This window comes from Vigna unguiculata, chromosome 5 (assembly GCF_037176805.1).
Source record: "Vigna unguiculata cultivar grain cowpea cultivar isolate G323 ecotype 2 chromosome 5, ASM3717680v1, whole genome shotgun sequence".
NCBI classification, from domain to species: Eukaryota; Viridiplantae; Streptophyta; class Magnoliopsida; order Fabales; family Fabaceae; genus Vigna; species Vigna unguiculata.
In genome coordinates, this window is record NC_140796.1 from 52,414,671 (window position 1) to 52,427,577 (window position 12,907).

Below are 12,907 nucleotides of genomic sequence, written 5' to 3' on the forward strand. Positions count from 1 at the left end.
ATGATAGACAACATAAAACCTAACGAAAATATTATATTTTGGTGTGCGTATGTGATTCATGAGTAGAGTCTATAATTGGAGTAATGAAGAAGCGTGAGAAACATTTCCAAGTGCATAAATAGACCTGAGTCTGGTCAGCTCAAGTTATCAATAACTGGAGTAGTAGGTGTGACTCATGCTCTCTTCCCTATTCTAATCTTCATCCTCCAAACTAACCCTTTTTTCACTCTAAATTTACCTACTCTGATCATACCATTTCTGCTACCCTCCCATATATTAATTCTTACATCATCTCTGATTTTCCCACACCACAAACTATGCAACTGTGTGAATATCATGTCATTCTCATATCTAATCCTAAGATTTTTAGTGTTTGTTGTTTAGACTGTGACTAAAACAAAATATCACTAAATAACTTCAAAACAAAGTTTTTGTTTAACAACATTCTATACAACTTATCTGTATGGAGGAAGTGTTTTTGCAATACCCTTTATTTATCCCTCCCTCATCATTGATTCAAAGTCCGTTTTTAATTGGGTTCAACATCAATCATTGATTGGCCTTTTGACTTTGAAGGAGCAGGGAACACCAAATTTAGTAGCTAACTAATAGAAATACACAGACATTATTTGAGCTCATTAATAGCTTGCATGTGTGAGTGACTTCATCACTACAGAACAGTAACAGAAGGAACACACAAAACCAAACTTTTGAGTGATCTTGGAAAGAAAATTCGTGTGCAGGCATGAATATTAAGATTTTTGTGTAGTAATGACTTTAATAATATAATATTTATATGATTTAATAATTTGTAACATTATTTTGAAACATTAGCTAATGAAACAGAGTGGTGGTGGAGACAGAGGTTAGAGCAGTTAGAATGTTTTGGGAGGAACTAATACTGAGTCCAACAAATGGCAGTTGAGTTGTAGAGATAGGTAAATGACAGTGTATGGTCCAACTACTTAACCGAACTCTGCGCATAAAAACCCTCCCATCACAAGCACTGGGCCCACCCTCTCTTCCTCTCCCATTCATCATCCAACTTTCTCATTTTCTTCTCTTTTCATTTAAATCCCTTTCTCTTCTTCTCTTTCTCTCATTCTTCTTCTTCATCTTCCAACCCACCATGCCTCTTCACTCTCTCCCCGACGACAACCACCACGATTTCGTCGCCGAGTTAACTCACCGCATGGCTCGCTTCTTGCTTTCCGACGACGACACTCTCCATTCGGTACTATTCTATTTAACCACACTTCCGTTTCATTAATACTAATAACAACAATAATAAAAAAAAACAACTTTTTCTTCTTCTTCTTCTTCTTGGGTCAAGTCACCAGACTCCATAAGTGGAAGTGCAGAAGGTTGCTCTCAGGAACCATCACCCTCTGCAGCACCTGAAGAGCGTTCGCGGAAGAACAACTACGGGAAGCTTCAAAGCTTCAATATTGGACTCTATTCTCACCAATCTCTCGTTCAGGAACAGATTCGAGCCATTGAAGTAAGTAAGACCAGACTTTGTGCTACTGATTAATACTATTAGCTTTATAATTCAAACTGTTTAACTAATTAATTGAGTTTTTTGATGTTGTTTTTTGTGTTTAACAGCTGTCAGGGGTGAAGCAAGACCAGGTGGCCGTGTCCGCGTCCGCGAAACAGAAACCCGCTCCGCGTCGGAAAAACCTAGGACAGACATACGAGCCCAAGAAAGGAAACGTACGGAGGGCCACCCGGCCGCCGCGGCCCGGCCCACAACACCAAGGCGGTGCTGGCATGCGGGCCTTGTTTCTTGACGGGCCCGGTTCTAGGGGTGGGACCGGCGTTTTCTTGCCGCGTGCGGGAGCCCCTACCCCGTCGGAATCTACTAACAAACAAGGTGAAAACCTGCATAGTTTTCGTTCAGTTGATTCAATAATTTGCTTATTCCGCACTGTTTTTTCTTGCTGTCATGTTTCTTTCCTTGCTGTTTAAGCTGTTAGGTAGTGAAATTCTGAAATGGAAAGAACCATGCCACTTGTTGCAAGTTGCAATGTTTTTTTTTTTCTTTTTTGTTGTGTCACGTCTTACCTTGTATCATTTCGCTGCTACAATATGTTTTTTTTTTCTTTCCTTTTCCTCTTCCTCCGTTCCAAAGTTCTATGAATCCGCTGTCTGGTCTCGCCTCCCAACAATAATATTAAATAAAAAATTGCCTTTAGTTTAGTCTCCAACCTCCCACTTTGCTTGCGAACCTTAGCTGATGCTGACCATTATTCTTTTTTATGGTGTTTGAATTTTAACACGAATCTTCTGTGATCATCCATCATCACATGCCGCACCTGCTCCTCCACCCTTCTGGATCCGTGATTTTTTCCTCTTGTCAAAACCAAGAAAATATGACACACCCTTTTCAAATTAATCAAAAAAATGCCCTCACATTTCTTTCCACTGATTTGATGCCACTAATACACAAAATAATTATCTTTGTTATGCAGCCACCGAAAAAAGCCAACAGTGTTTAAATTTATGTTGAGTTTTTTTTTTTTTTTACTTTAAAAAAAAACATTTAAGAGAGTTGGTGACCAAATTCGGGGATTCTGATTTCTTCACGTTGACAAATCCGTGACAAACTTTATTGTGATGAACCAAGATGAACTTGTTGCACGTCGTACATTGAAAATGATTTAAATTACGTGCAATGTGTCAGGTAAAGGTTGCTCCACGGTTCTTATACCTGCCAGAGTTGTTCAGGCTCTGCAACTCCACTTCGACCAAATGGCTGCCACGTCTGGGCCCAAAGCTGGTGCCTTTCATCCTCTTCATGGTACTCAACTTTCAACAACCTTCAATTTTCTTTTTCTTTTATTTTATTTTTATGGAGTGAAATAAAGAATATATAAAATTGTTATCCAGCATGATTATGTCACGAAATAATAATGTGGCGAACTGATTAATAAATTCCCATTCATGGGAAGTGACAGAATGAGTGGTACAATTTTGAATTTTGGAGCAAGAGCAGTCTCCAAAAGTCCATACCACCAGCAAGTTGCAATTTGTCCCGGTTATTAACTATGATGTTTTTTTTTGTTATAAACTATGAATATAAATCATAATACTCATATCATGTCGTGATGTACTTATATTTGGGTGAATCTCATTTTGTATTGTATGATTAAAATTTGCAGATGTTGTAGTAAGTGACAGGGATGGCATGTATTCACTTCAGAATCATGAGCAGTCTCAGAAAGCAGCAACAAGTATCCAAAATGAAACGATTCTGCCACAAGAATGGGCGTATTGAGGAATGCAGAAGCAGATGGAATTAATTTCCTGCTACTCCTGTTTCTACACATACATACAGAATAATTTTAGTAATAAATAATAATAATAATAATAATAATAATTCCCATCAGATCGGATGAATATACAGAGGGAAGAATCTTGCAGGTAGCAGAGTACGAGGAACATGGATGAATATAGTGATTTAATAATGTCTTGTTTTGTATTTTGCTTCCCCTGGGTATAAGTTTGCATAGTGGTGACAGAATATGAAAAACTATAAATAAATAAAATCTAGCTCGGTCTCTTTGTATGCAAAAACTATAAAGAAGAACAGAGGATGTCTTTTAAAATCCTTTGTAACACTTCACTTTGTTTCTCCCTTATTCCTTTCTCCTTCTGCGTAATGTTAGATTCTCTAAACTGATACAAAATTTAATCAGGTTTGTTTGCTGTTTAAAAATATAAGAAAAAAATATGAATTTATTTTTTTTATTTTAACGATTTTTAAATGAAGGTGATGATGGTAGTAGCCCCAGTCAGCACCCACTTTCTTAGTGAGGAACCAATCTGAATTGTAGATTCCAGAATTTGCAAAACACGTCAACCCAAAACGACAAAACTTATTTTCACTTCTTCTTTATATCTATCTTTTTGACTAATCAACGCGGGAAGAGGATAACGACGAAAACAAATATTCCAGTTAAAGACTAATCCATGAAATATCTCTGATGGTAAGAAAATCAGAGATGATAGTTTAATAAATAATAAAGTTACCCTGAGTTTTTCTTATCTTCCTCGAACACCCAAAGGTCAAGTGAGTCTAATAAATGGTAATATAATGTATAATGGAGTGTGGTGTGTGTCTGCAATCTCAGGATTAGTGACCTAGCAAACTGAAACAGTAACCGTTGGATGCGCAAATGGGTTTGTGAGGTGAGTGATTCCTTATCATTCATTTTGTCAAACATCTTCTGTGCCTCAAAATATTTGTAACTTCTAATGTCACTGTTACCCTCTCTTTTCAATCAACTATATAATTTACAGATTTTGAATAAAGTCATGTCCTACTTATAATTTCTTCTTTGATCGTTTCAATAATTAATTATCATATTTCTCTATTATGAGAAAATATTCTAAAGAAAAACAATTTAAGATTTGAAATCCTTATCCAGACCTAGGAACCAATATTTATTAATACAGATTACAGAGAAAAGAAAATATCAAGAAAATTTATAAACCTTAATACTTTTACTCATATTTAAGAAACAATAATGACATCATATTAAGAGTAACTTTTTCAAACAATAATGACACTTAAATTTTTATGCGAAATAAAAGTACATCTTACATTGTCTTAAATTAGAAAGCGATTGAGATAAATTATTGAAGGTTAATGAGAAAGAAGCGAGAAAATAATAGTAAAAACAGTGTAATTTAATGAAAATATAAATAATTATGAAAGAAGAAGAAAGTCAACGGTAAAAAAAAGTCTTCTCCAGTGCCAGTGATATTTACAAATATTTTGGAATGTTAAAATTTTATTTATAAATACATAAAACTTTTTAGGAAATTAAATATATTATAATTAAAATAATATTTAGATTTTTATTTATATATTAATTTTTAAATATGTAAAAAAAAAATTGACAAGAATGTTTCCTTCAACTATTATAAATCTAGGAGAGCGCAAGAAGAAAAAAAAATTAAAGGAGGAGAGTGAAAGTTGAAGTTGTTCAGATGAAGATAAAGAAAATAAAATAAAAAGAAATAAGAAAAGAAATATGAAATATTATTAATGATTTTATTGATACCAGTGTAAATATATGTGTTACTCACATCTGTGTTTCCTTTTTTTATTATAACTAATTAATTTAATTTTAAAATAGTTAAATTTAAATAAAAAATTATTTAAAAAGGTAAAAATGCTAAGATAATTATTTTATTTAAAAGCCGTTAAATTTAAATCAACAATAACTTAAATGGTAAATTTGATAAACAAATTATTTTAATTTAAAAAATTGTTGCTTAAACAATAAAAATTTAAAAAATAGTTAAATTTAAGTTTACACTAACAAATAAAAAATAATAAAATAAATATTGTAATTTTAAAAACCAGTTAATTAAAGGTAAAATTTGTTAAAAAGTACTCTACAGCAAAAGAAATAACTCTTTATATAATTATATTAATAATAATTTTTAAAAAATTATAGAATGGTATATTTAATAAATCGATCAAATTCCCCTTATTGATATAAATTAATTTAATGAAATATTACATTATAATTGTTTTTTTTATTATTATTTATATTATTATTTTATAACTTGCTTATTTTATTGTATGAAATGAGGAACATTTACGCAATATGGTATGCTCCATTAAGAGAATAAATCAGTTATTTATTCTTTTCTTTAAAATAGATAATTCTTAAAATTAAAAATATGCAAATGATCTCTCATATATATTATAAATCGTACAAGATAATACTTCAAGTATTAAAAAAGTATAATAAATCCTTCTATTAATTATTACTTTATTTTATTTAATTTAACAAGTTTTTTCTTGTGGGATACTTTTTGTCAATTATAACTCAAATATAGATCAAAGAATATATTTAATATGTAGGATTGGTTTTTATTGTTATAATTAACGTTTGATGTGTGTTTTTTGGTAAAGAAATATCCTTTCTTTTAATCTCACCCCAACTTATCGTAAATAACATTATTAGGAATAATTAATATTAAGATATATGGTTGATTTCGAATTTCGTATTTTTTATACTCAAAATATGTTTTAGAAGATTATCATAAAAAATAAATTTAAATTGACTTTGATTTCAACTCTTAACAATACAGTACCATTAATACAGTATTAGAATAAACTTTCCATTAAAATCTAAAATGAAATGAGAATTTATTTTCAACTTTTAAATTTTTTTGGGAAAACCAGAGTTTATCTCTGGAACTTGTTTTTCATCCTCCACAAACATATCAAAATTATTATTTTATTGTTTAAAAAAAATAAAAGAATTTTAAATAAACTAGTAATACACAATTGTGTTTATGAAAGACTTTATAGTACTTTTTCTTTTGTTAACTCACTATTCAAAATTTTCATACTATATAAGATTTTTTTAAAATTTATTGAAAAAATCATAAAAAAATACTTTTTTTGTCATTTTTTTTAAATTTTAATTGGTAGGTAATTTTTTCGTGGATAATTCTTTTCTACAAAATTATAAAATTTGTAAGTATTTTGTACAAAATTTGTTGCGAAAAGTGTTTTATACTAAATATTTTATAAAAAAAAATAATTTAAAACAAAATTAACATGAAATATAATTTTTTTTTTAACAGTAACTTGAATAATTGATTCCCATACTTTTCGAGTACAAGACAATTCTTTAAGGAAAAATGAAAATTTACGGCTTTGAACCCTTATCATACATTTAGACAACAATAATGATATATAGAAAATGTAGGGCAATTTACTGAAAAAAGAAATTAGGACTTTAAACTCTTATTCGTATTTAAATAACAATTCTGCTAGTTTGTTGTAGGAAAGGAAAGCAATTTTTTTTTTGTCTGAATGAAGACATGATGTGAAATAACAGACAATAGTAGTTAAACAATTGTAATTCACTAAAAATATTAACAAATTGCGAGAGAAGAAAAATAAAAGTCAATTATGTATCTTTTTTAATAAATACTTTTTAAATTAAAAACGTACGAATAGTCTCTCAAATATTATAAAATAAATAATGTTATATAATGCTTCAAGTATTAAAAAAAATAAAAAAAAAACTCATAAATGTTCGTAAAATAAATTAACTTGAAAATACTACCCGACAGTTGCTATATTTTTACTACTCATGAAAGAATTACACAATAGAAATAATAATATGTAGGATATTAAATTAACGATTTTTCCTGAAAAGATATGAAGAAGTACACAATAGAAATTATATATATATATATATATATATATATATATATATATATATATATATATATATATATATATATATATATATATATAAGTACCGTGCGTACGCACGGCATAAGACTAGTTATAATTTGAAATCTCAAATTGTTGCTATAAATAAGGAGTTTTACCAATTCTCAACTCTTAGCATCTCCATAGCAGAAAAGATGAGTGAAGAACAACGTAACCTGAGGGAGCCTTCCAAGTCACCATCGACGGTAAGTTCTTCACTTCTCTTCAATTTCAGTTAGGTCAAATTCATCATGTCCACCATCAACAAAATTCAATCCTCTTATCTCCAATCTTCGCGTTCTTGATTATTAAAAGAAGTCAAAATATCTTGCATGCAAGGTTTTTCCAATTTTTCATTTCTTGATTGATGGTATGGAAAAGATACCAGTAGTTTATTTCTTGAACTTCTCCACACGCCAATCTTTATTGATATTTACATTGTTTTTCCACAGACTGAAACTGATGAACTCGAGTATACTGATCCTGGTATGTATCGTGATTAAGGTTAAAGGTCTTTGAAATTGCTTACTGAACCTTCTTTTTGGGATTAACTTATTATGTTCTTGAAGTGTTTGATAAAATTCTTTTAATTCTTGCCTTCTTTCCGTTTAGTTTCGAAAGTTTCATTTCCCATTGTGAAACGTTTTCCTTCACTTATGACAGAAAAATTATGCAGAGGAAGTGTTTGTTTGCATGCACGTTTTGTTGTTTTACAAGTGATTATGAAAATGCAGATGTGAAATCTGTTGGTGACCTTTCTGCCACCTCACCCGTTGCAAAGAATGAAGAGAAGGAAAGTGAAGATGGAAACACTGATCAGTATTCTGGTGGTGGAATTCGTGGTGAGGGACCCAGTGGTGTGAATTCTGCCCACAATGACACCGATGTTGAGATTGACGCGGTTAATGATAGCGATAAAGAGAAGAGTGAACCTTCTGTTGATCAAGTTTCTTCGTCTTCGTCTAACAGTGCCGCTAATGAACCTGAGGATGGACAAGTAGTTAACTCACCAACAAAAAGACGAAAGACTCAGTAACTATGTTAAAAATACTTAGACACATTATTTCTCTTTCTCATTGATCATGGAATTGCAATTGCAGTTTCATTGTGTCTATTGATTTTTTTTTTTCCTTTTCAATACAATGCACATTGTACATGCATCAATGATGATGCGTCGTGTTTTGGCCGACGCTGTATGTTGTGAAAGTATCCAAACATGTTTAAAATATGTTTTGCATGATTAGCTAATATTAGATTATTAGAATAAAAGGGGGAAAAAGAAGCACAGAGGAGTGAGAACAGTAAAATGTGGGAATGGAAATTGAAATCCAATAGAAAATGGGTAGAGTAAGAAAGCCCAAAGAGAATTGAGAAGGTTGGGCCCAGAGTGAATATCAGGAAAGGGGTTGTTACACAATGCCTTACTAGCTTTTTTTCCTTGAATTTGTTAATACACTTTTTCTTAACATGACGAGATCAGAGGAATGTCTTCTTAATCCTAATTGAATTACATCTATTCTATTAAAAAAATAATTTTTAACGTATATTTTTGTATACAATTTATTTTGTTTATTTTTTTTCATTCATCGAAATAAGTATAGAAAAGTTTCTTCACTTCCTATTTCTAACATCCAAATAACACAATTTTTTTTTTTCGATTTCTACTAATCTATTTCATTTCTTTATTTATTTCACTCCTCTTCCAAACAAACAGAAATAAGCATGCATAAATGATATCTGTAAATGTATATATGATCGTACCATCAGAAAATTAAAAGTAATCCTAAAAAATACAATATGCCAACCATTTTAGTTCTACGGTCATTTGATAAGAAAAAACATTTGCAAAATTGCTTAAGTGATTCCGTATGTCATCATAGAAATAGAGATAATCTTATTGAGTAGTGAATTAAAATGGTACCAACAAGAACACATTTTAGAATAGGAAAATTATTGGTTAAGAAAGTTATTTTGACAAAGTTTTGACAATATCTACGTGGTAACGACTCATTAAAAAAACAAAAGTATAGTACAACTTGAAAAAAAGAGTTTATCAAAATTTGTAAATAACAACTTTGTCAAATTATCATTTTGATAAAACAAAACATATACAATAATAATAGCGTAATATAATTATATATAACAAAATAGTAATAAAATAAATTACAACTTAATATTTAATTAAAATAAATTTGTGACATTAAAATAGTTTAGTCATTTTATAATTTCTTTTTCTTTTTCTCTCACTTTCTATTATCTTTTCTTTCATCCAAATAATCAAAAACTTTTTCAATTTTTTTTCTTTTTGACTTTCTTATTTCCACTCTTTATCCGAACACAAAAGTTTGTAACATCTATACTTTTTTGTATTTTGTCCTTTAAGATTTTATTGGCCATTGAAACATGGCAAGTCACTCAATATTTGTCAGATCACATTTAAAGGTTGTTTAAGTCTTTTTGCAACAATAACAATAAAAACTAAAAGCACCAGAAAAAAAATGAATGTCATAATGAACAAGAGTGATTGAAATAAAAAAAAATGTAAATTAAAAACTGGTAATCTAAGAAACAAAGATATGGAAAAAGCATCATGAAAAAGTATTGTCAACATGAATATAGTAAATATATCTTGATGTAGTTTTGTTTTTTCTTCACCCCTACAATTACAGAAGAATGACAATGGTAAAGACTACAAAATAAGTAAACACTTCTTACCTAACTTCAACACTAACTCCATGCATTTGCAGTTGAATGAAATATGTTATAATTGAAAAATAATGCATAATCTCTAAGTGAACCCCAAGATGATGCCAAGTAAGACCATTATTACTTTCCTAAAAGCTAATGACAGTGAAGTGCATCAGTTACCTTCCCTTCACAACTATTTTTATGAACAATAAATAACATAAAGAAACCCTTAATTACAATAATTTTTTTTATATGTACATTATAACATCTTCAACAATATTATAACTGATAAGATTTAACTGTCTTAATGGCCTAAATATATCAACACATTTTTGTTTAAATATTTTTGTCACTTAGCTATCAATAATGGGAAATTTGAAAAAAAAAATCCACTAATAGTCGCTGCATAATAATCATGCGCTATGTGTTCAATAGAAATTCCACCATAAATCATTTCCACGATACGCCGATAATAATTGAAATGAAGACATTGCAATTGTAATTTCATTGCGTTCGTGTCAATTGATTTTTTTTCAATACGCACATGTCTCAATGATGCTTCCCTTTTGTTTTTCTAAACAATGTTTATTGTTTTGCTTTAGGAATAATTGGTTCATAATTTCACAGAGTATTAGGAATTTTTTAGATTGAAATATTTCATCTCAATGTTATAATATCAAAATAAAGTATATTAAATAAATTAATTATTATATTCATGAAATAAATTAAACTTAAACCTATCTTTTAATATCAAATTTGAATTTATTTTAAGTAAATTTATTAGATTTATAGTATCACTTGTTATTATATAATCATGAACTACCATAAATATATAGGCTCTCACCTATAATAAAAAAAATGGTTAAATATATTTTTGGTCCCTTAACTTTCAATGAATTTTAGAATTAGTCCATTTTGAAACTTTGGACCAATTTAGTCATTCATCTTTCAAAATATGTGGATTTAATCCTTTTAATCAAATTTTGTTAAGTTTATTTGATATTTCAAGCGCGTTTTATAATAGTATTTGACTTAATATTAAAGCAAAAATGTGTCAACAGTATAAACAACTCAAATACAATCATGAAATACGTACAAAACATTAAGTAAACCTAACAAAATCTGATTAAATGGACTAAATCCACGTATTTCTTACAGATAAAAGATTAAATTGGTCTAAAGTTTCAAAATAGACTAATTCTAAAATTCACTAAAAATTAAGCAATCAAAAACATATTTAACCCATAAAAAAAAACATCTTATAACTTATCTTTGTAAGAATAGATTAAATTTAAATTCCCTACCTAATAATTACATTCATATTTATATAAAAATAAACTAAAATAAAACATCGTATGTCTCGTCTTTTGTTCTAAGATTATGACTTTTCCTATGTCCTGGACTAACAACTAAGTACCCTATTTTTTTCTGTTTCGAATTTGACCAGAGTTAAGAATTCATACATTATGATCTGATTCCTGACCTAGGAATAGTTTTATCTTTATGATGTCATTCATGTGCAATGCAATATTTAAAACTAAGTTTTGGTTTTCATTTTAAAAAAAACTTAATTATGGCCTACTAATCATGATCATGATCTGATTATTTGTTGGAAAAGTAATTGGTTTATTTGTGCAAGGGATCGCAGACAGCATCATTAGGTCTGATTTTTAATTGTGGTGTTTTGATTTAAGGTGATTAATAATGAAGTCTTTATTATATTTCTTGCCACTTCACAACCACGAGTGGAATTGGTCAAACTTTTATTTTAAAACAAAAAATTATAGATAAGGTTTAATTTGAAAACACGTTTATAAAATTAATATATTAAGCGCATAGTATAATGAAGCATGACAAAGGAAATTAAACTTATAACCATTTTTTTTGTGTGTGAATATCACTTTGTCTTAAAAATTATAATATTACGGTAGTAAATATTCGCTTAAATCTACATTTTAATTTGAGAGTTTTGAGAGTTTAATGTGGACTTAATTAAAATATGAATTTATAAAATTTTAATAGTTAATTATATTACAATATAAAATATTATGGATGTTTGAAATTTTTAGAGATCGTGAAAATATGAGAATATAAGATATATGATAAATATAAGAGATATTGAATTTTTTTTATTTTATTTGATTCATCTACTATTTATATATATAAATGTGAAATGAATTAATAAAATGAGTGTATTTATTTATTAATTTAAATATTCGTTATTAAATCTTCAGTTTTAGAGAACTCCAACCAATATCTTTATTAATGTTTCTTTAAACAACTGCATTTAATATTTAAACTTTTAAAAATAAAGATTAATATAGTTTATATATATATACATATATATATATATATATATATATATATATATATATATATATATATATATATATTTACTAGTATTATATAATGTAAAGTGCTATTTGAATTTTATATCAATTTTTGTTTCTAGAAAATCGGTTAAGTGTAACATTAAGTTTATATAATAAAACATAAAACTAAGAGTGACTTTTTTATAATATATGAATTGATTTTATTATTAAACTTTTAAAATAATGTTTGTCAAATTTTGAAATTTAAATTTTCTCACAAAGTATAAAATGATTTTATTTGATTATATTAAAAGATTTAATGATTGAATTATGTATGAATAAGTTATTTATTTTATTTTCATATTAGTATTAAATTATAAATTACTCAAAAATGTAATAAAAAGTCTGTTTAGTATTGTCATTAATCTTAAATTTTAATATTTGTTTGAACTGGTGAAAATATCCCTTGTTGTATCAGGAGTTTTCTTTAAGTAAACGTTACGATGAACACTTGGTTTTAGGGTTAATGTTGCAGAAAAATACAATACATAATCATATGACACTTAACCTAAATCTCCTATGATATCAAGCTGATTTAAGTCTTAGATAAATATTAGAAAGTGATGCCACACTAATGATTTTGGTAGTTAGT

General features: G+C 28.4%; 2 protein-coding genes across 2 annotated transcripts; both read left to right on the plus strand.

Annotated features, from left to right (window-relative positions):
- Positions 1 to 1,004: 1,004 nt before the first annotated feature.
- Positions 1,005 to 3,623, plus strand: LOC114183545 (G patch domain protein). The gene is made up of 5 exons (XM_028070600.2): positions 1,005 to 1,234; positions 1,334 to 1,501; positions 1,609 to 1,876; positions 2,687 to 2,803; positions 3,165 to 3,623. Exons 1-5 carry the CDS (start codon positions 1,130 to 1,132, stop codon positions 3,278 to 3,280), a joined length of 774 nt encoding a protein of 257 aa, XP_027926401.2. The 5' UTR covers positions 1,005 to 1,129; the 3' UTR covers positions 3,281 to 3,623.
- A 3,725-nt stretch (positions 3,624 to 7,348) lies between these two features.
- On the plus strand, positions 7,349 to 8,462 carry LOC114184773 (uncharacterized). The gene is made up of 3 exons (XM_028072083.2): positions 7,349 to 7,461; positions 7,708 to 7,741; positions 7,990 to 8,462. The coding sequence occupies exons 1-3, from the start codon at positions 7,411 to 7,413 to the stop codon at positions 8,289 to 8,291; spliced, it is 387 nt and encodes a 128-aa protein (XP_027927884.1). The 5' UTR covers positions 7,349 to 7,410; the 3' UTR covers positions 8,292 to 8,462.
- The last annotated feature ends 4,445 nt before the right edge of the window (positions 8,463 to 12,907 follow it).